Source organism: Colias eurytheme, chromosome 6, assembly GCF_061535395.1.
Source record: "Colias eurytheme isolate Ceu_HAF_F1 chromosome 6, ilColEury1 Martin Lab GWU primary, whole genome shotgun sequence".
Lineage (NCBI taxonomy): Eukaryota > Metazoa > Arthropoda > Insecta > Lepidoptera > Pieridae > Colias > Colias eurytheme.
Window position 1 is genome coordinate 7,055,052 of NC_142985.1, and position 21,536 is coordinate 7,076,587.

General features: G+C 32.2%; 3 protein-coding genes across 5 annotated transcripts; all 3 read left to right on the forward strand.

The window, feature by feature from the left end:
• Window positions 1-131: 131 nt before the first annotated feature.
• Window positions 132-1,886, forward strand: LOC149907765 (uncharacterized). Its single transcript, XM_090102841.1, has 2 exons — window positions 132-1,232; window positions 1,337-1,886. The coding sequence occupies exons 1-2, from the start codon at window positions 905-907 to the stop codon at window positions 1,465-1,467; spliced, it is 459 nt and encodes a 152-aa protein (XP_089958967.1). The 5' UTR covers window positions 132-904; the 3' UTR covers window positions 1,468-1,886.
• Window positions 1,887-3,359: 1,473 nt separating this feature from the next.
• Window positions 3,360-11,098, forward strand: l(3)76BDm (trafficking protein particle complex subunit 8 homolog l(3)76BDm). Of its 3 annotated transcripts, none has more exons than XM_090102836.1 (19): window positions 3,360-3,666; window positions 3,784-3,945; window positions 4,028-4,313; window positions 4,399-4,555; window positions 4,636-4,720; window positions 4,800-4,894; window positions 4,994-5,179; window positions 5,264-5,364; window positions 5,481-5,729; window positions 5,804-6,086; window positions 6,273-6,458; window positions 7,755-8,064; window positions 8,148-8,439; window positions 8,545-8,680; window positions 8,757-8,967; window positions 9,202-9,419; window positions 9,696-10,480; window positions 10,558-10,672; window positions 10,893-11,098. In XM_090102836.1, exons 1-19 carry the CDS (start codon window positions 3,519-3,521, stop codon window positions 11,031-11,033), a joined length of 4,146 nt encoding a protein of 1,381 aa, XP_089958962.1. In that variant the 5' UTR covers window positions 3,360-3,518; the 3' UTR covers window positions 11,034-11,098. The 3 variants fall into 3 exon arrangements, with proteins under 3 accessions (XP_089958962.1, XP_089958961.1, XP_089958963.1); XM_090102835.1 differs by having other exon boundaries at window positions 3,361-3,666; window positions 4,025-4,313; XM_090102837.1 differs by lacking the exon at window positions 3,360-3,666 and having other exon boundaries at window positions 3,807-3,945; window positions 4,042-4,313.
• A 5,860-nt stretch (window positions 11,099-16,958) lies between these two features.
• On the forward strand, window positions 16,959-20,649 carry CkIIalpha (casein kinase II subunit alpha). The gene is made up of 7 exons (XM_090102842.1): window positions 16,959-17,153; window positions 17,507-17,793; window positions 17,973-18,160; window positions 18,568-18,760; window positions 19,007-19,236; window positions 19,404-19,552; window positions 19,687-20,649. Exons 2-7 carry the CDS (start codon window positions 17,587-17,589, stop codon window positions 19,773-19,775), a joined length of 1,056 nt encoding a protein of 351 aa, XP_089958968.1. The 5' UTR covers window positions 16,959-17,153; window positions 17,507-17,586; the 3' UTR covers window positions 19,776-20,649.
• The last annotated feature ends 887 nt before the right edge of the window (window positions 20,650-21,536 follow it).

A 21,536-nucleotide genomic window follows, 5' to 3' on the forward strand; every position in this document is an offset into this window, starting at 1 on the left:
TTTTTATTGCAAGACGTTTTTTTCGTTGTTAAATAGGTGCCAGACGCAATTTTTAATTTCGTTATTATAAAAAATTCAAATTATTTTAGAATGTCTGTAAATTTCATATTATGTTCTTCAACCATAATATAATCTAAAATTAATTAGCCAGACGCTAATTCGATTGTTAAGTATTAAATATGTACAAATAAAAACGTAGTGAAAGTAGGTAAGTATAACAATTTGATGATTGTGTATATGGAGAGATAGTTTAAAGTGCAAGACAGATAGAAAGGGTCGGCCGCGAAAATTAAATAACAATAAACAATAACTTTTTTTTTTCGAAAATATAAGATGCATAGAAATTGAATTGTTCCTACTCTAGGATTCCCTGTGTTGTGGGAATAAGTACCTTCCATTGGTACATTTTATTCCTTAGGTTAAAAATAAACTATTAGGGTACATCAACAATCTTCTATACAAAACAATTTTTTTTATTACTCAACTAGCGACCCGCCCTGGCTTCGCACAGATGCGATGCTGATACTAAAATATATATATATAAATCTCGTGTCACAATGTTTGTCCTCAATGGACTCCTAAACCATTTAACCGATTATAATAAAATTCGCACACCATGTGCAGTTCGATCCAACTTGAGAGATAGGATAGTTTAAACATGTAGGTACCACGGGTGAAGCCGGGGCGGACCGCTAGTATACTAGCTATATGTAAATCTTTGCCATGCTTCCACGCGATCACCGGGCGTGATTACACACCAGCATTTTTTAGAAAAGGCAAAGTCAGACCTTTTAAAATATTGGAAAAATCGAACGAATATCAACTAGCTTTTCAAAATATAATTACCGATGATGAAGAAATAGTGAAAAGTACCTTTATAACCCTTGAGAAATTTATTTGTCAAATGTACGGTGTCCAAAATTGTTGTAATATTAATGATGTTCGATTTCATCTGTTTTCAAGTACTTTCAAGTGTAAAAAATCTGAAGAAAACTTTGCAAAAAAATTTCGAAACTTCGACTCTTCCAGTTTACCACCCTGTAAAGCTGAATTGTTTCAACATTTATTAAGGGTTCGCTATGTGACTAAGCTATGGAGAAATGCACACCAAAAACAACCGACAGCTTTATCTCCAGTTGCTTCTGGTTGGACCATCAACAAAGATAAATACGATTTTGTTTGGTTTGAGGGAGAGCAATCACCTTCCACAGTTGTAGATGTTATTATTCAAAGTAAGTATTGAATAGAACATTAATCAAGAAAAACTAAATTATTATATTATAACGAACAAATCTTTTTTCTTTGAATAAATGAATTATTATTTTTTTTGTTACAGATAATGGAATATTGGAAAACAATAACAATTCCTTAGACGGCTTAGACGATAACATAAATAATTCTGACAGTGAGAGGGAAGATGATGATGATGATGATTATGAAGATGGCTTTTTAAATTTAACAATGTAATTGTTTAACCTTCATTGATATAGTTTTTATTCCATTCTTTTTAATGTATGGTAACTTTAATTTATTTTTCACTTTTATGTTTTTTTTTTCATTTTAACTTTTTAATTTATAAGAACAAGTGTAAATAATATTGTATTCTTGCAATTATTTCCTGTCGCATAATAAAAATACACTAGCTGATGAGCTGCATGCTTCATTACTTTTTTTATTTATACTCATTTTTTAATACTTAACAATCGAATTAGCGTCTGGCTAATTAATTTTAGATTATATTATGTTTGAAGAACATAATATGAAATTTACAGACATTCTAAAATAATTTGAATTTTTTATAAAAACGAAATTAAAAATTGCGTCTGGCACCTATTTAACAACGAAAAAAACGTCTTGCAATAAAAAAATTATGATTGATGGATCTATCTAAGTGTATCTACAGACGCTCCGATTTGGTTGGTGCCAACCATCCGACCACGACCAAATCGGAAAGTGTAGAGAGCGGTCGGTCCGACATAATTATTATTAATATTGGTTTGACGTGGTCGGATGCGCCGGCGATACCGACCAAACCAACTTCCTATCCGATCCAACCAAATTGGAACGTCTGGAAGCTTTGTTCCGACCAAATCGGCTCATTCCATAGAGTAATATAGGTAATTGGCTCATTCACATTCGCAACGCCGCCGGTGTAGGACGTCAACATGAACGCCGAGGGAGTTACGGTCACCGAACGTGACATATTAATAAAATTGCTGGAACTATATAAAGACTTTCCCTGTTTGTGGGACTTAAGTAACAAAGATTACGCAAATAGAGATGCCAGAAATCAAGCGTATTTTATTATGTTAGAAGTATTAAAAAAAATTGACAGTGCGGCTACATTAAAAACCTTAAAAAATAAGTTGTAAGAGCCGCATATGACTGTAATTTTCTCTATTTCTATAGTAGAATTTAGCCCATTCTCTTCGTATTATGGTCAACTGACATATTACTCTATGGTCAACTGACAGCTGGAAGGCCAACCGTCGGACAATCTGTAGCAATGTTGGAATGGTTGCCTTGTCGGTTCCGATATGGTTGGCACCAACCAAATCGGAGCGTCTGTAGATACATTAAAATGACTTCTTTTTCAACGTTAATAGCTCCCGTACCATAGTCCTATGGAAAAAAGTTGAATGTCAAAGTTGTGGGTAATAATAAGATTTACAACTTTTATAAATACAATTTTTTCACATAACCTCAAGATTTAGGTGGAAAAATTCAAATAACCAAGATTTTGTTTTTTATATTTATTATATTTAAAAAAAAATAATTATACCGAATTTCGTGAAAACTTGCCTTATTATTTCCCAAATACTCTGTATTATTTATTTTTTCAAAAAAAAACCTAATTTAAAATCGGACCAGTAGTTCCCGAGATCATCGCGTTCAAACAAACAAACAAACTCTTCAGCTTTATAATATTAGCATAAAATAATGATCGTTAGGTTTAAATTATGTGATTGACGAAGATTTTTAAAGCTTTCATTTTGATTTTTTTTCCTTTTTTAAGCTTTGTAAACTATGTACATATTACATAAATAAATTATCACTACATAGTATAAAACAAAGTCACTTTCTCTGTCCCTATGTCCCTTTGTATTAAATCTTTCAAACTACGCAACGGATTTTGATGCGGTTTTTTTTAATAGATAGAGTGATTCAAGAGGAAGGTTTTAGTATATAATTTATTAGGTTTAAGTCAAAGCGGGCGAAGGCGTGGGCGGTAAGCTAGTATTTTACAAGCATATTTTACACCAAAATCGCAAGTATCAATACCATCATATCCCAAACATTCATTTTCATTTAAAAACTATACACGTCACTGTCATGTCATAGACAAAAAAAAGATTTGCAATTTGTAAAGACGATGTTTGTTTCCAATTTGTTTTGTTGAAAATCATAAATAAATCTCGTTTAGCATAAACATAAAAAATATATCTAAAGAAAAGGCATCACCTAGGACCATGCTAATAAAATAATATTGTTTGAGTGCTTAATAATTGTATGCAATCATGACTAAAACGCCCCAGGAATTTATACAGAGCTCGTTCTCTCCAATAATTGCAACTTTATGTAGTTCTAAGGTTGAAAATATTGTATCTAAGAATAATCTATCATTTCCCGAATTATTACAACCTTTTGCAACGCTTAATTCGGAAGGCAAGTGAAATTATCTTTATTTTTTCTACCACTGATAGGAAGTAACTAATCACTACCACTTATTGCCAGAAGGTTTGAAAAAATATATTTGTATAATTTTTTATATTTACTCTTCAGGCCAGTTTCGTGAACCGGGTGGCAATTTATGCACTGTTAAAAATTGGAAACTAGTAATAAGAGATGTTAATTGGAAGCCACTTCAACCAACAGAGGCTAGAAGACAACTTAATAATGCAGTCTTGCATAATTATGAGGATAAAACTACTCCACAAAATTTTGGTAATTTACAGTCTAAAATAGATTATCAATTATTTTATAAAATTTCTGATATTAATTATAATTATAAACTTTATAATAGAAGGTCACCGGTTTGAGGTACCCCAAGGGACTCCATGGTTTGATGCTTGGAGGGAAACATACTTTGAAGTTCAGTTTCCATCAGATCATGAATTCACCAAACACTTTTTGTCATGTATAATTGTTGCAACAACACTTGAAGAGAATATAGTAGATACATATAATATCTTAAATCAACAATATGCTCAGCTGCAAAATGTAACTCCACCTAAACTACCAAAATGGTTTAATAATGCAGTTCTGAAGTCATATCTGTTACTGCATGATAATTCATTAGTTTCTAAAGAAAAGTAAGTTAAAGGACAGCAGTTTATATATTATATTGTATTGCTATTATGTGACTTATTATCTTAATTTATGTTTATTATATTACAGAGCAGAATTAGCATTTGAAACGCTAAAGCAAACATTTGGTGCTACTAATTGTTTTATGTTGACAATAAATTCTAGACAGGCACAGGATGCTAAACTACCTGTTGACTATTGGGCTAATTTTGTCAAAACACCTTCAGATACATCAAACATTGCAATGGTATTTTTTTATATAAAATGATTCATATTTGATACATTTAATTTTTATGCCATTACATGATGTGATGAATATATTTTCAGACTAATTTATCATCATCAAGTACAAACTTAACAATTACTCAAGATTCACAGGCACCATTTCCTATAGGCAATGTTTCAACACCAGGTACTTCATAATATATATATATAAATATAAATTTTCCAATATAACATTATTATTAAAACAATATTGTATATATTTTTAGAGGAAAATCCCACAAATTCCCCCACAGTACAAGAAGGTGCACATCCATTAACCACAAATGAAAATGATGTCTATGACAATGCTAACAGTCTACAGGTACTTTTTGATTACATTGAATTATTTAATAAATTAAGATGAATTTTAAAATAATCAAATATAAATCCCTATCATAATCAAATATTTGGATTATTTTAGACACACTCGTTTTCGGGTAGCTCAGAGAGTGTTAATGTAACTGGAAGAGCTATAGATACTTCAGAAGTCCATGGAGCAGCTCTCAACCCTCAGGATGTTGAGGCTATAAAAAAGTATTTACAGGATTATGCATATAAAGCCTTACTTCCACATATAGAAAAACAAATTGCTCAACTCACAGAAATAGTATGTTGGATTTAAGTCTTTATTATTTTAATTTTTTTATAGAAGTGCAATTAAACATATTTTAAATATCAAATAAATTTTCAGGTAGCAAATAAAAAAGGTGTAAGCAGATCATTGCTGTCAGCTACCAAGAGGTGGTTCACTACTGGCAAATCTGGTACAACTACAGTAAACAATACTGTTATGTGAGTTAGACATTTCTTTCTCATCTCTATAATTAATTATTATTGTTTCCATGTATTTCTTTTTGAAGTTTATTTTTGTAAAATCTGTCTTTACAACAAGGTATTAATTTAAACAGATATTCAAGCGACTGTCCAGAACTGCAATTACGGAGGCTGGGTGATCTTTGGTTTCTATGTGGTCAATGGCAACGCGCTTTTGACACCTATCATACAGCTAAAAGAGAATTTTACGCTGACAGTGCTTGGCTCTGTTACGCTGGTGCTCTTGAAATGGCAGCTATAAGTGCCTTTATGGCTGGAGATGCAAATCGAAAAACTCATGGCTACATAGAAGAAAGCATAGTTACTTATTTGAATACCTGTCGGTAGGTTTTGTGTTTTTAAGAGAGTCTTATTAAATAGTCATTAGTTAAAACTCACATTTTATATTTGTTTTAAGAATGGTACAGTATGCTGTGAGAGCTACCTTACTCTCTGTACCCTGTCTAATTCACTATGGAATGTATGGTGAAGCTGCAAAGCAACTTATAAGAATGACATCGGAAGACAGTGACTTGAGGAGTGCCATGTTGTTGGAACAAGCTGCTCTTTGCTTTTTATTAGGACCTAGCAATAGAGTTATGTGCAGAAAGTACGCATTCCACATGGTTCTTGCCGGCCATCGATTTTCAAAAGCTGGGCAGAAGAAACACGCTTATCGTTGCTATAAACAAGCTTATCAGGTTAGTAGTAATATTTATCTACATTCTATAGTATTAATCAAAGTTAAGTTTGTTTCTAAACTTGAGCTTAATTTAAATTATATTATCAGAAATATTAAAACCAAAATATTATTACACAAATTGAGAATCTATTTAATGTTTACTTATTTCTTAGATCATTACTTATAAACAGTGTAAAACGTGTAGATCTACGCGGAGAGCGGGTGGCGGCTGTCGACGGACCACGTGCAGTTCGCGCTGGGGCGGCTGGCGGGCGCGCTGAGGATGCCGCGCGAGGCCGCGCGCTGGCTCGCCGCGCCGCTCGCGCCCGCCGGCCACCAGCCCGCGCCGCAGCAGGACGCCTTCCTGCGGGAGTTCATGCTCGCTCACCAGGTTTGTACATCCTTGTAGCCAGCAAACATCACTCCTTACATGATACATTTAAGAGACTAGCAAACCGGGCGAACTCCGTTTCGCCACCAGAGACACCTTTTCTTTGCTATAAACCTCACGGAGCCCGAGACCTTTCCAACGAATGCAAAACCGTGGAAATCGGTTCGTGCGTTCTGGAGTTATAGCGTCAGGAAAGAAAACCCGACTTATTTTTATATAGTAGATTAGAGATCGCTACCAAACTTCAAACGGCTATGAACATGTCTTTCTCTTATTTTATGTTCTTTCTGTATCTCTTTTTCGTCTATGTGTGCAATAAAGATAAATATATAAAAATAATAAGTAACGCACATTACTCGCAATTTATTTATCTTCTACGTGAAAGGTTTTTACAGCACTAAAATTAATGCTATAAATATAATAATTAATACAAGGTTTGTAATTAACTTTTCTTACTTATGTTCATATAAGTATTTATTTATTTAAAGACGTACCAACAGTAGATCGATTTGTAACATAATATAGAATTCTTACAGTAAGTATTAAATTGGATTTGGTGGTATATGCAGTTTTATATTATATTTTCACATTTAACTTTGATGCTGTAGCTTAGTAATGACCGAAGATTATTGCTTGTATATGTCAGCGTAAAATTGTAAACATCGTCAGATTATAATCTCGCGGGATTCCTTCGAGATTGTAAGCAACGTTCTAAACAGTCAATAAATTTTGATCCATAATTAAATAATGCGTTGATTTAAAGCAATGAAACTTGACAGGCATTGCACGAATTATTTTAAAAATAATTATGAAGCTTATTTATTATTCGGGTTTTATTAATTACAAGGGGAAAAAATAAATTACCAAAAATCGCATTGTATTAATAACTTTATGTACCTCATTTTTTTAATTTGTTATTAATAAGCTAATCACTATTTTTGTAACTACACCATACTTATAACTTATATGTTTGGAGTTATTGTTTATACTACTTGCATGCTTATCTAAATTTGTATTGAACCAAATTTTTTTTCTACATCATCAGTTGTTATTTTTTATATTGACAAACTACTTGGTAAAATGTACCAAATAAATTATTATTTTTATATCAATTTATGATTTGTATTATTATTTACAATTAAAGTTTAATAAATTGGTGCCTTCAATTTATGGAAAATTCGAGTTTATTGGAATGTGTGACACAAGAAATATTGCATGAGTATCTAAATTTTTCATTATTTGTTGTATTCAAATTCTATTGATAAATATTATAATGCACATAACATTAATTTCCAGCAATGGGTAGATTCATCTGAGGAATTTAAAGAGCATTTACCAACATTACCTGTCCCATTATTAGTGGGTGAAGATATAGCTGTCTTGTGTGTCGGGCCGGCACCTCTTTCATCGCCATGTCGGTCGCCCGCTACTTCAGTATCGTTTAATAATCTTTCAAATGAAACTTCTCAAACGGATAATGCATACTGGAGTAAGCTTGAAGAAGCACTTCTACAAGTTGCACAAGGCAGTATTCCTATGATTTTCAAGCCCACTTTTGATTTGTATAATCAAAAAACAGACAGTAATCCAATTGTCCCGCAAGGAGGTAATGCCTTGACACATGAAAGCTATTATCATATATTAATGGTTTTATTTCTTCTCTTATAAATCATAATGTCTGATTTTCAGAACCAATACATATTGCAGTAACTTTAAAAAATCCTTTGAAGGTATCCTTACTTTTAAAGGATATGGAATTGTTATGGCGTTTCACGCCAAATGCAGAAGTCTTAGAATCCGTTCAAGACGAATTCCTTAATAATGAATCCAGCATTGCAGCAGGTCACATACTGGAGAGTCATGTTATACATGGACAAAAGATACCGAATTTACTCTTGGAAGGTGAATGTCAAAAGATGGTGACATTTACCATTACACCCCTAAAAATAGGGCAATTGGATATACAAGGTTTAGCTTACAAGTAAGTTTTTTATATTTCACTGCAGGAAATATTATATTTAAGTATTCGATTTAACTGGGTATATAAAATTGGTTTCTCAAACGTAATAATATTTTAACTTTTTAGGTTAATTAATGCTGGAGAAGGTAGAGAGAATGGTAATAGTGTAGCTGTAATGGGAAAATTAGACATTCAGAAACAGATAAATGGATGCGATAAAAGATTACACATAACAGTTATAGAACCAGCCCCTTGTTTACAGGTGAATATCAAATCAATTGCAGTGTTCTTGCTTTAATTTTTTTGTATTGTACATTTTTTTATATTAATTTTTGCAGATGACATTTACCGAGACGAACACGGAAGTTATAAGTGGAGAATTAATGACGATAGACATAGAGTTTCGTAATGTTGGCCCGGCTGTTATGAAGAATTTGCACGTAGCAGTGTCGCATCCGGAATGCATGCGGGTGGTAACATCGGAGTATCAGGGAGATTCTTTGAAATATCTGTATGAAGATCGTTATAAAGATCCACCAGAATATACAGGTATTCTAGAAATTATATCATCTATTTTAAAGAAGGCTTTATTGTATCTACAACAACAATAATATACATTTTTGTCTTACTTTTGAATTTGGTTTATTTTTTACGACTGAAACTTACTGCTAATGCTAATTTGCATATAAATTAAATAAACAAGACATATTATACCCCTCGCGTCTAGGCTATAATATAATATTCCTGCGTATGCATCCAAATTTCTAATCTACTTGTATTAAGACGAGCGCAGCGCGCGTGCATCGCTGCGGAGCCAGGCGGCGCAGCGGCGCGTGGTGCCCGTCAGTCGCGCGGCGGGCGCGGGCGCGGGCGCCACGGCGTCCCTGTTCCTACGCCCCAACAGTAACGCACCCGCGCTCTATCTGCTCGCGTACTATGAAACCGGGCTCAAGGCACGCCCCTATCGACTGCTGCGACACATGTTTCGATTCACTACGAAGGTGCGTTTTGAACGGACGGTAGAAGCGTGCCAATTATTGTAAAAGTTGAGCATGCATTGCGAATGCAATAATGATATGTTCGAAATTTTTTCGAACGTTTTTAGCACGCTTTTCGAAATAAAATCATCTGCATGTAAAGACGCATAATTTTTGTTCAAGCCACATGTTGTTTACGCATAATTTTTGTTCACGCCACATGTTGTTTTATGGTCAATTGTTTTCCGATGTGATGTACTTGACTCTATGGAATTAATTTAAAAATGTTATATTTTACAGGATGTTGTAGAAATACTAGTAACGCCTCGTAAAAGTCTAGGCTCCTTTGAAGGAGAAGTTATGGAAAACATACAATTTGCTGTTGAAGTAAAAAATATAAGCAATGAAAAAGAGGAAAACATATCTCTTGAAGTATTAGAAGTGTCCCTTTTGAGTAGACAATGGAAATTAAACCACATAACATCGGCATTAGATGTCGATAACTTATTGATTGCTCGCGAAAGATTACATCTTATAATGAAAGCTGTTAGAATTTTTGAAGAGCTACCAGAAGGGCGAGTTGAGCAATCATCTTTAAGAGTTTCCAAAAAAGGGCCTGAAAATGTGCAGTCAACTTTACCATATTCCACTTTTGTAACAGATTATGTGCCCTCTCTATTAGATAATTTTGATTCTCCTAATCATCATGAAATTAGAACTGGAATGATTCAATCTATGCTCATTCTAAGATGGAACGCTTACAATAAGGAAAGTGGAAGAACGACAGTTGGTCAGCATTGTGTCTGGTTGGATTGCTTTAATAAAACTTTGTCTCGAAACAGAGAAAAAATCGTCGATCACACAGTACAAATAGACGATTTTGAGAGTAAAGTGGATATCTTAAGGGATAGCAAAGTTAAAGGCGAAAAAAATAATGTCGTTATTTTAAGATTAGAACATTCGAATTATGTAGATCACAACTTTAAAGCCAGAAAATTGTGTATTATACCTATAGCTATTAATATAGTGAATTGCTATGGAGTACCTGTTAAAGTATTTATAGACATGTTAAAACAGCAAAATAGGTAATTACATTATTAGCTATTCAATAAATTCTAAGTTAAGTTCATTACAAAAGTTTAAAAAATATATTTTTTAACAGAGAATCTTCTGGTATTCTTGGTTGGGCTGGAGCTCTGAACAATGGTTTTTCAGCCGATTCTAAGGAACTGGGCCTGAACGTGTCTTTAGAAAAATTTGAATCACGCTGCATAAAGGTAATTTATTTGTCCTTGTAAACTTCAAGCAAAATTCAATTGTTATAATCGATTATTATAAATCTGTTGCAGAGTAAAATCCGTACGTACGTACGTAAGTAAAAAAGATACGTATCGGCAGTTTTCTTTGAAATATACATCAATATTTATTACTTATAATTATTGTCATAAGATATGTTGTGTCGAAAAATGAATAATTAATTTAAATCTATTTAAATAGGTCCAAGCACTATGTGCCGCCCCAGGAACATACACTGTTGGTGCTGCTTTCTCTGTGTCTACAATCATCGGAACTGGCAACACAGCAACAACACAGTTTATCAATAATACATCCTTATTAATTGTTAAGCAAGTTGCATAAGCTATGTTATTCATTGTTTCAAATCATAATTATTAAATAAATATATATTATTTGTTTCTTTAACTACCAAAGGCTTTTTCTTCCACTAATTAGATCAGGTTTAAGTAACTATTTTCATAAGAGATTCATTTTTATTAAAATAATATGAGTATCGATGTTCCAAAAAGATGATCTCAAAGCTATTAGTTTCGTAGTTAGTTTATATTGCTTCGTTTGAGTTTAGAAAATATTCTTTGTACACGGGAAGTACCCTGTAGGTTTTGATTGCAAATGTCCAAATTTGCAAAAATTTGTAGCATAAACGGCTGTATTTTTTCATTGCATTGTCTTATAAAAAAAAAGATTGTTTCACAGCTTCAAGGGACCTTAGTCTTGAGTATTCAATATAAATTTCAGCTTGATATCTACGCGTTCTTGAGAAAAGGGGTCATGACAGACGGACAATAAAGTGATCCTATAGGGGTTCCGTTTTTTCCTTCTGAGGGTTGGAACCTTAAAAAAATATTATACAGCCTGTAATGATATATTGAGCGTCTCAACCATAGAAATCTAAATAACAAGACACTAGAACTGCTATAATGTCATAATTAGTATGAAAACCACTATCGCCAAAATCAACACATTTAAACCGATAGCTAAACAGTACATACACACAAGTAAACTATGCACTTGGACAGCTTGATTTTAGTGAAAACTTAAATATTAAATTCAGCTTTTTAATATACAGGGTGTCCCACTGTTGGTATACTAGGCTCAAAGGAGGTTATAGTTTTGCATACGCTGAGTACATAAAAAATACTTATAAAATTCCAGACGCATTTTTTTTTCAAATAGATGAATTCTTAAAACTCTATGTGTACACCCCTAACAAGCTACCCGCCCAACTTTAATACCAGCATGTGACCTATCGTTTAAGATTATATTTGTATAGACAAAATGCTCACATTATCGAAGCAGTATATGCCGGTTACGCGAAGTTAGAGAAGAAAACATGGATTTTCAGGAAAAATTTAGCAAAAAAATTTTGATGTTATTTTTTTGTTTAAGTATTTTTTACGTGATCAGTGTATGCAAAACTACAAGTCCCTTCGCGCTTAGTATACCAATAGTGGGACACCCTGTATATCCTAACGCACGATTTTACGGTTTATTTTAGAATAACATCCGGTAACAATCGGTACATGAGACGTTTTGTTTCTTTTTGCTCCAATACTAAAAAATTCGGCTTTTCTACAACAGAGGGCGTTAAATTTCAATAGATATAACTTTGAACCTAAACACATAGAAATAAGGTTGATATTTGTGTTAAACGTGATAATAAAAACGGCTAGCTAATAAGCTCGACTGTGACATTCATTGTTATTTAGATTTCTATGTTGACTTTCGTAATACTTGTAAATATTCTATAATTTTAAGGAAAAACGGCATTATTTCTAAAAAAATACTTACCGATGAAATGAAAATTATTCCTTTATTAATATAATTATAACTTATAATTTTCGCAATGGGAAATGCTGAAACACGTTTACACAAATACGTCTCGAGAACAACACAGAGCAAGTAATATGAGTAGTAGAATTTTTAATTTTAAAATTACACGTGAGAATTCGCTGGATGATATTATATTATGCTCACTGTTCAATAGAAAAGGCAAGCAGTTGATTTTATGTAAGACGTCGTTAGAATTTTATAGGCTATAAAATATGTACATGTATTACATCTATTGCAAGAAAGCTGGGCGATTGCCATAGAATAGTATAATATATTAAAGGTTTTTGCTCACTCAGGGTATCAAGATACGCTTGATTTTTAATGTAAATGTATAAATAGTGGAAAATTAATAGCGACTATTTTTTAAATTGCCCAGTATGATCCTCTGGTTTTCTATGGAAAGTTTAAATACTCATAAAATATAGAAGCGAAATATATAATTTTTATTAATATGTATTACAAAAGTATACAAAGTGGTCAGCAGTTTTTACTCATTTTGGGGTGTGGTAAGTAATAAACATCAGTAATATTACATAATATATTTTAGGACAATATGTTAAACAAAATATAAATAATAAAATATAATTTATAGACAGTATTATGGGTCTATTTCGTAACTCGTTAATCGTTATTATGGTTGTTATTCTAATATCTTGATTTCAATGTTATACCACGTTGCTTTTATTTTTAACAGCTCTCTATTTAGATACTCCATTGCAGTTGCAAATTGACATACTTGTATGCATAGGTATAGTTAATGGTATCTAATAATAAGATTTGAGCAATACTCAAATTAAGAATTGGATAGCGCTACTTTAACTACTTTTGTTAAGAATTTATTAAAATGTGGTAAGGTTGGGTCGCCTAAGATCGGATGTGACATAAGATCGGGTGCATGGAATAACTCGCAAACTAGGCAATATTCTCTACTGCTACCAACACTACTAGATCCGCCATTTTGTTCTGCCCCACTCTTCACTCTGCGGCCGGCCAGCGACCAGACGGGACGTGTACACAGGTGATTCAGCAGAAAAGGTGTATTTTGTGGCGAAAATCGTCGATCCGATCTTACCTACAAAATTTTGATGGCTCATTGTGGAGAGTACTTTCATTGAAATAATGTAATTCATTATTTTGGGGCAGAATTAGCGAATCCTCTTTCCATCTGTATACTTTGATTACGCCTAGGACGTTCACAACCCAAGATCCGATCTTCCCTCCCAATGCCGAAGATCGGACCGAAGTTTAGCTCTTGACTGCGCCTTATGCAATAATGCGCAATAATTATTAACTTTTAATATATTTAACTATCCAATGACGCTATGACTATCAGACCTTAGGTACATTTTCATTATTTAGTCCTAGAACACGGAGGATAAAAGTTTGAGAAACTTAATTAGGATGAGGAGGGAAGACCGGACTAAAAAAACGCAATAAAAAAAAAAAACTTCTTTGTCAAATTTTTTGAGGAATTTCCTGACTCAATCATTGATGCTCAATGTATGGACGTAAGTCCGGATGTTTTCCTAATGTTAACATTATTATTAAACGCATAGAAGTGAAGATACTACATAGTCCGATCTTCGGCCGAACTGTTATTTTCTTCACTATGGTAAGTCGAAAAAAGTCTGCTTTTTAGGCTCTAAATTTGCTTAGATAGATAGCATCTACGCAAACCAAAAAATTAGGGGTTAAACAATATTTCTTTGTCATCAATTTACAGTTGACCGCAACAGAAAAACGACATCGAATCATGAGAAATAAAATAAAAAATACAGTAAGTATAAAATTTTCGGCATATGCGTCCGATCTTAGGCGACCCAACCTTAGTTAGACAACCTTTTAGCTAATATCGCTAGACGCTAGCACTATCCGTATCCAAGCGCTCGTGCTCAATTAAGGGCATGACCACCAAAATCTATTCGATTTTGATTCAACCACGTTCTTGAATTTTTACATTGCAACCAATTCTCGTAAGTACATACCTACTAGGTACATAATTCGATGTTAAATCGTATTGAACTCGATTGAAATAGATCTCGATTCTGTTAGGAGTAATCCCTGTTTATAGTTGTATACGTAGTATATTATTATTAGTCTGTGTTTATAGTGTATAATCTATAGTCCCATGATGGCTTCCAAAAAGCTTACTACAATTTGGAATTATAACTTATAACGTGTACGATAAAGTAGAGGAGTCCTTGGGATTTTGGGATTTACGCGCGTCAGATTCATATAATGGACGGTACCTTTCCTATAGATGAGTACCTCCAGCCAGTATATTGTATTCGTGTATTATTACTGTGTTCCAGAAAAGGCGTGATAGCGTGAAGAAGAAAAGTCTTACGCATAGGTATTAGTGTAGATCGTATTAATCTATTCTATACATAGTTATAATAAATCTGTAGGAGGGTCAATTCTGTACATTGAAAATATTGAAAAAATAAATAGCAGGGGGTGTTACTGGATCGATATCAGACCCAAATATGAGATTAAAAAAATTTTTGTCTGTCTGTCTGTCTGTCTGTATGTGAAAACATCACGTGAAAACTAACGGTTCGATTTCGATGAAACTTGGTATAATTATACCTTATTATCCTGGGCGTAAAATAGGATACTTTTTATCCTGAAAAAATACGTAGAAAAAAATTTATCTTAATTTTTCAGTTTTATCCATAGACGTTGTTCTGTAGAACCGCGAACACACGTTGCGTATTATTATAGGCCTAGCCGTATTTGGGTCCAATAGATATTAATAAGATGTCATTGGAGAAATAAACCATCCACGCGAAGACCGACATCCGCGCGGACGGAGTCGCGGGCGGAAGCTAGTTAATAATATAAGACTCACGATGAAATCGATGATTGATGAAATGTATATTTTCATCAATCAACATACTCCTCAATAATTAAAGTAAGGGATATTATAAGTAAAAGATAAATTAATTAATAAAACGTATTTTAATTTATAAAAAGTATTCATATTCTGTAAAAGTCAAACAAAATTTCATGGATGGTAACCACAATTTCTACAAACATCAATGATTAACCAATCAAAAGAGTTGTCAAAAGTTCAAAACGTTAGACAACTCATTAGACAACTTACTCAAAAGAGTTGTCAAAACGTTAGACAACGTTTGGGAAACCTCTCGCTCGAACTGTATTTGTAGCTTCCGCTTAGAAGGAAGAAGCAACCTTAATAAGATAGCAATAGATTATATTTTATCAAAACAAATATTTTTGTGCACAGTCTAGTTATACTATATTATCACAGTATTACAATATTATTTCCTAGGAAATAATGGTAATACTGTGATATTATATTATAACGTCTTTGGTACTCATGGACCGGCAGGTAAATATATATTATTATATATATTAGTAATATATATTAGTATAGCATGTTTTCTTATACTATATGCAATACATTGTATTCACACATTTATTCTATATATATTTTGTAATATTTATTTTTCTACTATACTATCTTTATACTATAATAATAAAGAGGAAAGGTTTGTAATGATGTTTGTATGTATGGTTTTCACGCATAAACTACAGGACCGATTTCAAAAATTCTTTCACCATTAGAAAGCTGCATCTTCACTGAGCAACATAGACTATATTGCATTTTCAAAAAAGTTAGAGATCCTTACCAAAAATACAATAATGTAACCCAAGCTGTCATCGCGTGCACTGTGGAATCTATTCCTTGAAGTACGAGGATGTAGGTACCACGGGCGAAGCCGCGGCGGACCACTAGTATTAAATAAAATTGATATACTGTATAATTCGTCAAATTCACCGTTTCTGATATCAAAGATACAGGCAATAGCCTAGTTTCATCATTAAGTAACCTAGTTTGGATCTCACTGTACTTAGAACCTTGTAAACTAAAAACTAATCCTACTGTTATCGCATTTACAATATAATATTTAAATGTTTTAGTTTACAAAGACTTTTTATTACTAGCGGTCCGCCCCGGCTTCGCCCGTGGTACATATGAAAAATAGATGTTGGCCGATTCTCAGACTTACCCGATATGCACAGAAAATTTCATGAGAATCGGTCCACCCGTTTCGGAGGAGTATGCAGACTAACATTGTGACACGAGAATTTTATATATAAGATTTAATTTATATAAAATCATTGTTTTGCGTAGTGTTTTAAGCTTGTTTTAAGCTGTTTTAAGTATATTATGACATATTATAAAAAAATAACAATCGTCTTTGGATTCGCAATCGCTTTCCAAGTCTAAAAAGGGGCAAATATAAAATAATATAATAATAATTATTAAGAATGGCTTATTACATTCGTTTTAATGTTTAAAATTTATTTATATTGAAATGAAAAACCACAGACAAAATCAAAATATAGACCATAAAAATACGAGAGTGAAAAACTACAGACTATAGCATTCGGCCGGACTTGGCCAGTGTGGAACTGACTGGTAGATAGATGGATAGAATAGATGGGCGTCCATCTTGAAATTCACTGGATTTGTGCCGGTTATGTGATAAAAGTGTAATTTGTATATTGAACTTTAAGTTACTCGTTAATTTTTAAGACCTTTATGTATGATCGAACGAAATATTGGTAAAATTTAGGATAACAGCAGGAATGTGTTAGGTATGGAAATTATGCCTCATCCATTTGATCATTTGACGAATAATGGCGTGCGTTTTTCTCTCTGAAGACTTTCAAATTTTAAATCATGTCATCAAACCTTGAATAGCTTTATTCATTTCAAAGTTGTATAATTCATTTAAAAATAGTGGTTTAAGATTTTTTTATAATTTAAAGTTAAATTGATTTGGAATGAGTTGGATGTCGTTTTTAGGTTATACATCAATACAAGTGACTCGTAATTGTTCGTAATCGCTAGTAATGATTCCCAGTGACAAATTGAATATTTAAAATAGCAAGTAACAAGTGTGATCGTGAACGCCTCAAAGTGACGTTGAAAATATTTTTATTCACAGTATCATTACTCAAGACATATGCGATTTCCGGTAAGAGTTTCGTCGATAAAACCTTAGGTTGGCAAAGGTATTTGAAAACGATGGCAGTACCTAGTAAAGCTCGGGTATATGCCGATGTGAACTCACAACAGCCTAGAGAATATTGGGAATATGAAAGCTATGTGGTAGATTGGGGTAATCAAGAAGACTATCAGTTGGTTCGAAAACTTGGGCGTGGAAAATACAGTGAAGTATTTGAGGCAATAAATATCACAAATGACGAAAAATGTGTAGTTAAAATATTAAAGGTGAGTGATTTATAGTTGTCCTTATTTAAAAAAAAAAAACATTGCAGTGTGATATAATAAAATGTTAATATTTAACATTAATTAATGGAACTGTAACAAGGGTAATGGGGACCTTCACGAAAAATTTTAATTGTTTATAGATGAATTGAAAATTAATAAAAAATATACATTCTTTGCAGCCTGTTAAAAAGAAGAAAATAAAAAGAGAAATAAAGATATTAGAAAATTTAAGAGGAGGCACAAATATAATAACATTACAAGCTGTTGTAAAGGATCCAGTGTCCCGTACTCCAGCACTCATATTTGAACATGTTAATAACACTGATTTTAAGCAGCTATATCAAACATTGTCAGACTATGATATAAGGTAATTTATATATTTTATATAGCATTAAAATTGTTTCATCTTCTTGATTCTTCTTCTATGATCTATGCTAAAGTGTCATATCAAAATATGAAATTGCAAATTCATTATTATTATAAATGAAAAGGTGTTATTGTTTGTTTTTCGTTCACGGCACAATAAAGTAATTATGTGATATGAAATATGAATATTGTGTTTGTAGATAATTGAGAGGTTAAAGAGTGATATAGGATGCTACTTTTTCTCTGGGTGAAACATCTTATTCCCTTTTACTGCAGAAGCGAAACTGCGGGCAGTAAGCTAGAATGTAATAATCTGGAAAGGGAAAAATTTCCTTTGAATTGCTGAGGATTGTGTATATGTATATTTAGTAATAGCATTTTGATATATTTTATATGTATATTTTACAGGTATTATTTGTATGAACTTCTGAAAGCGCTAGATTATTGCCACAGTATGGGCATTATGCACAGAGATGTTAAACCTCACAATGTAATGATTGATCATGATAATAGAAAGTTGCGTCTCATTGATTGGGGGTTAGCTGAGTTTTATCACCCAGGACAAGAATATAATGTTCGTGTTGCCTCGAGGTACTTTAAGGTAAGAAAATAATGCAACATAATTATTCATACTGTTAGCTTCTGTAAAACCCATACCATATTACTTTGTATATTTAAGGAGCATTCAAGAATTGCAATGTTTTTATTTATAAAGGAATGAGTTTACAAACAGACATTTTTATAAGTAACACGCATATAAAAGATGTGTTTTAATAGTTTTCACTTATTGCCTATTTGAATAGATTTTTTATATGTTATTGTGTATGTCATATTATGGCGATTTTAGGGACCTGAACTACTGGTGGATTATCAAATGTATGACTACTCGTTGGACATGTGGTCACTAGGGTGTATGTTAGCATCCATGATCTTCCGTAAAGAGCCTTTCTTCCATGGTCATGATAATTATGATCAACTTGTACGTATTGTCAAAGTGCTGGGCACTGAAGAACTCTTTGAATATTTGGATAAATACCACATAGAATTGGATCCACGTTATAATGATTTACTTGGGAGGTAAGCATAAAATATGTTTATATGTATGTTAAGGAAGATTATATTATGTATAACTAGGGATATGATAATTAACATTAAGTATCTGATCTGACTAATATTTTTAAAAGAAGCTAAACAGTGTAACAGTAAGGTTAAAAAACTTTAAATTAATGTTATTATTTTTACAGACATTCTCGTAAACGGTGGGATCGATTTGTACATTCAGAAAATCAACACTTAGTATCGCCTGAAGCAATAGACTTCCTTGATCGCCTTCTACGTTATGACCATTATGAGCGTTATACAGCTCGTGAAGCTATGGATCATCCATACTTTTGTAAGTTCATACATACTACTACCTAATTTAATTTAAATTTTATTTTTATTTATTTATACATCCATTCAAATTTCCACATTAACTGTATATGCTTTGTAAATCATTTATCTAACTTATCCCTAACTTTTCTTCAGATCCAATTGTGAAGGAGAAAGGCCGAATGGCGTCTTCTAATTCGCCAACTCCCAATGCATTGCAAGGAACAATAAATGCAACAGAGTAATTATTTTAAATATTTAATAATGCTCTTTATAACAGTATGTAATGAAATATATATTCACTTGTACAAGACTCTGGAGGAAAAGGACAGATAATGCACCAATGCAGCATCAAGAGGAAAACATTAAAGGACAGCCCAAATCAAGCATCTTGATATAAATGAACTATTAAATAATTCCAGTTCTACTGAAAGAAGTATAATTTGGAAAGACAATATACTTTAGTGTTAAATATTAGTAAAATCTGGTTAATTAATTGTTTTAAAAGTGTTTTCATCTCCGATACACAATCACTTTCATCAGTCCGGAAGAGTATACTCATTTACTTCAGGAGTATTTTTAGTTTCAAGATGATGAGTTGAACTCAATATTGTTTTTTTATGTAAATTAATTGTGGAGTATTGACATGAAAGAAAACATTTCGAGTTTCATTGCACTTGATCTTTGCATTTATTAACCTATGGTATTGATATTGTAATTACTTGTATGATATGATACTGATAACACCCACATACTGTTTTGAGATACTGGTTATAAGCTATGTTTTGTTGGAATTTCTGTTAAAATTTTGTATTTATGTAATTAAAATGTAGATATGTGTGATAAATACAAAATTTTAATGTGTTACTTTTTTTTCAATACATGAATAATAAGGAATACCAGTAATTTTTTAATTATTAGTGATGTTAATAAAACATTGCTTCTATTAGTATATTTTCGATAAGTTATGTTAGCTGTCCCTATAAATATAATATAGTTAAATCGAGTCGGTCTTCAGCAAAATGGTGAGCCTCATTAATTTATAATTTATTTTTTATGTAATAACTTGAAGTTGTTGCATCAAAATTTTCTTAATAAACAGACTAACTTTGCCTGGTATGTTTGGATTATTTATATCATGTGTTTGTCAATATTTCATTGCAGCATCCCAAATAAAGTGAATAATACTGACATCAATTTTAAGGTTATTTTTTATCAATATAATAGTGTTTTAAAATTAATCTAATGCAACACTTAAAAATGATTAGATAAAAAAAAAATTACATAAATGATTATTATAATTTAATATTCTTCATTATATATCTTCATTTAACATTTTTAGTTGCTTACATCTTATGCAATCCAAATCTTATTTTCCTACATCATTTTGTTCATCATGTCGTTGTTAGAATTGTCTTTTATGAAAATAGGTAAATATTTACATTACAATGCGATCTATAAACTGATATAAATATTTATATTATATGTAAATGTAATTTTATTCGATAATGTGAAAAAACAACCAACAATGATATGTAATTAAGACATACCCAAACAGCTGCCACTGTTGAGGTGATTGTATTAAGAACCACCAAAAATTATTGAAACAAAATTGTCGCTTGAAGAAATTGAATTGAATTGACCAATAAAAAAGTATAAAAATTGGTCTATACATCAATTACATAGTATGTCAGAAAGACCCGTTATAAAAATATGGATGATTATAAAAAAAAGGAAAATTCCTTTTGCTTTTCTTAAACCGTGTGAATCAAAATCTAATTTTTCATTTATCTTATTTTTTGAGCGTGCTATACACATTATACGGGATATTCTTTCTACAAGGATTCATAGTTAACTCTGCGCAACTGGGCGCAGAAAAAGCTCAAATGAGCAGCACCTGACTGTTATCTCAAATGAGCAGCACCTGACTGTTATCTCAAAGTTGGCACAGTTTCTTAACTGTACAAGATACACTCCGTGCTTTAAGTGCCATTGTACTGGAGGCC

Excerpts from the sequence above, each read along its gene's own strand:
- CkIIalpha (XM_090102842.1), top strand. The coding sequence starts at position 17,587 with ATGGCAGTACCTAGTAAAGCTCGGGTATATGCCGATGTGAACTCACAA. Across the intron at positions 17,794-17,972 it reads GTGTAGTTAAAATATTAAAG|CCTGTTAAAAAGAAGAAAAT; the intron begins GTGAGTGATTTA and ends CATTCTTTGCAG. Across the intron at positions 18,761-19,006 it reads TTGCCTCGAGGTACTTTAAG|GGACCTGAACTACTGGTGGA; the intron begins GTAAGAAAATAA and ends TGGCGATTTTAG.
- LOC149907765 (XM_090102841.1), top strand. The coding sequence starts at position 905 with ATGTACGGTGTCCAAAATTGTTGTAATATTAATGATGTTCGATTTCAT. Across the intron at positions 1,233-1,336 it reads TGTAGATGTTATTATTCAAA|ATAATGGAATATTGGAAAAC; the intron begins GTAAGTATTGAA and ends TTTTTGTTACAG.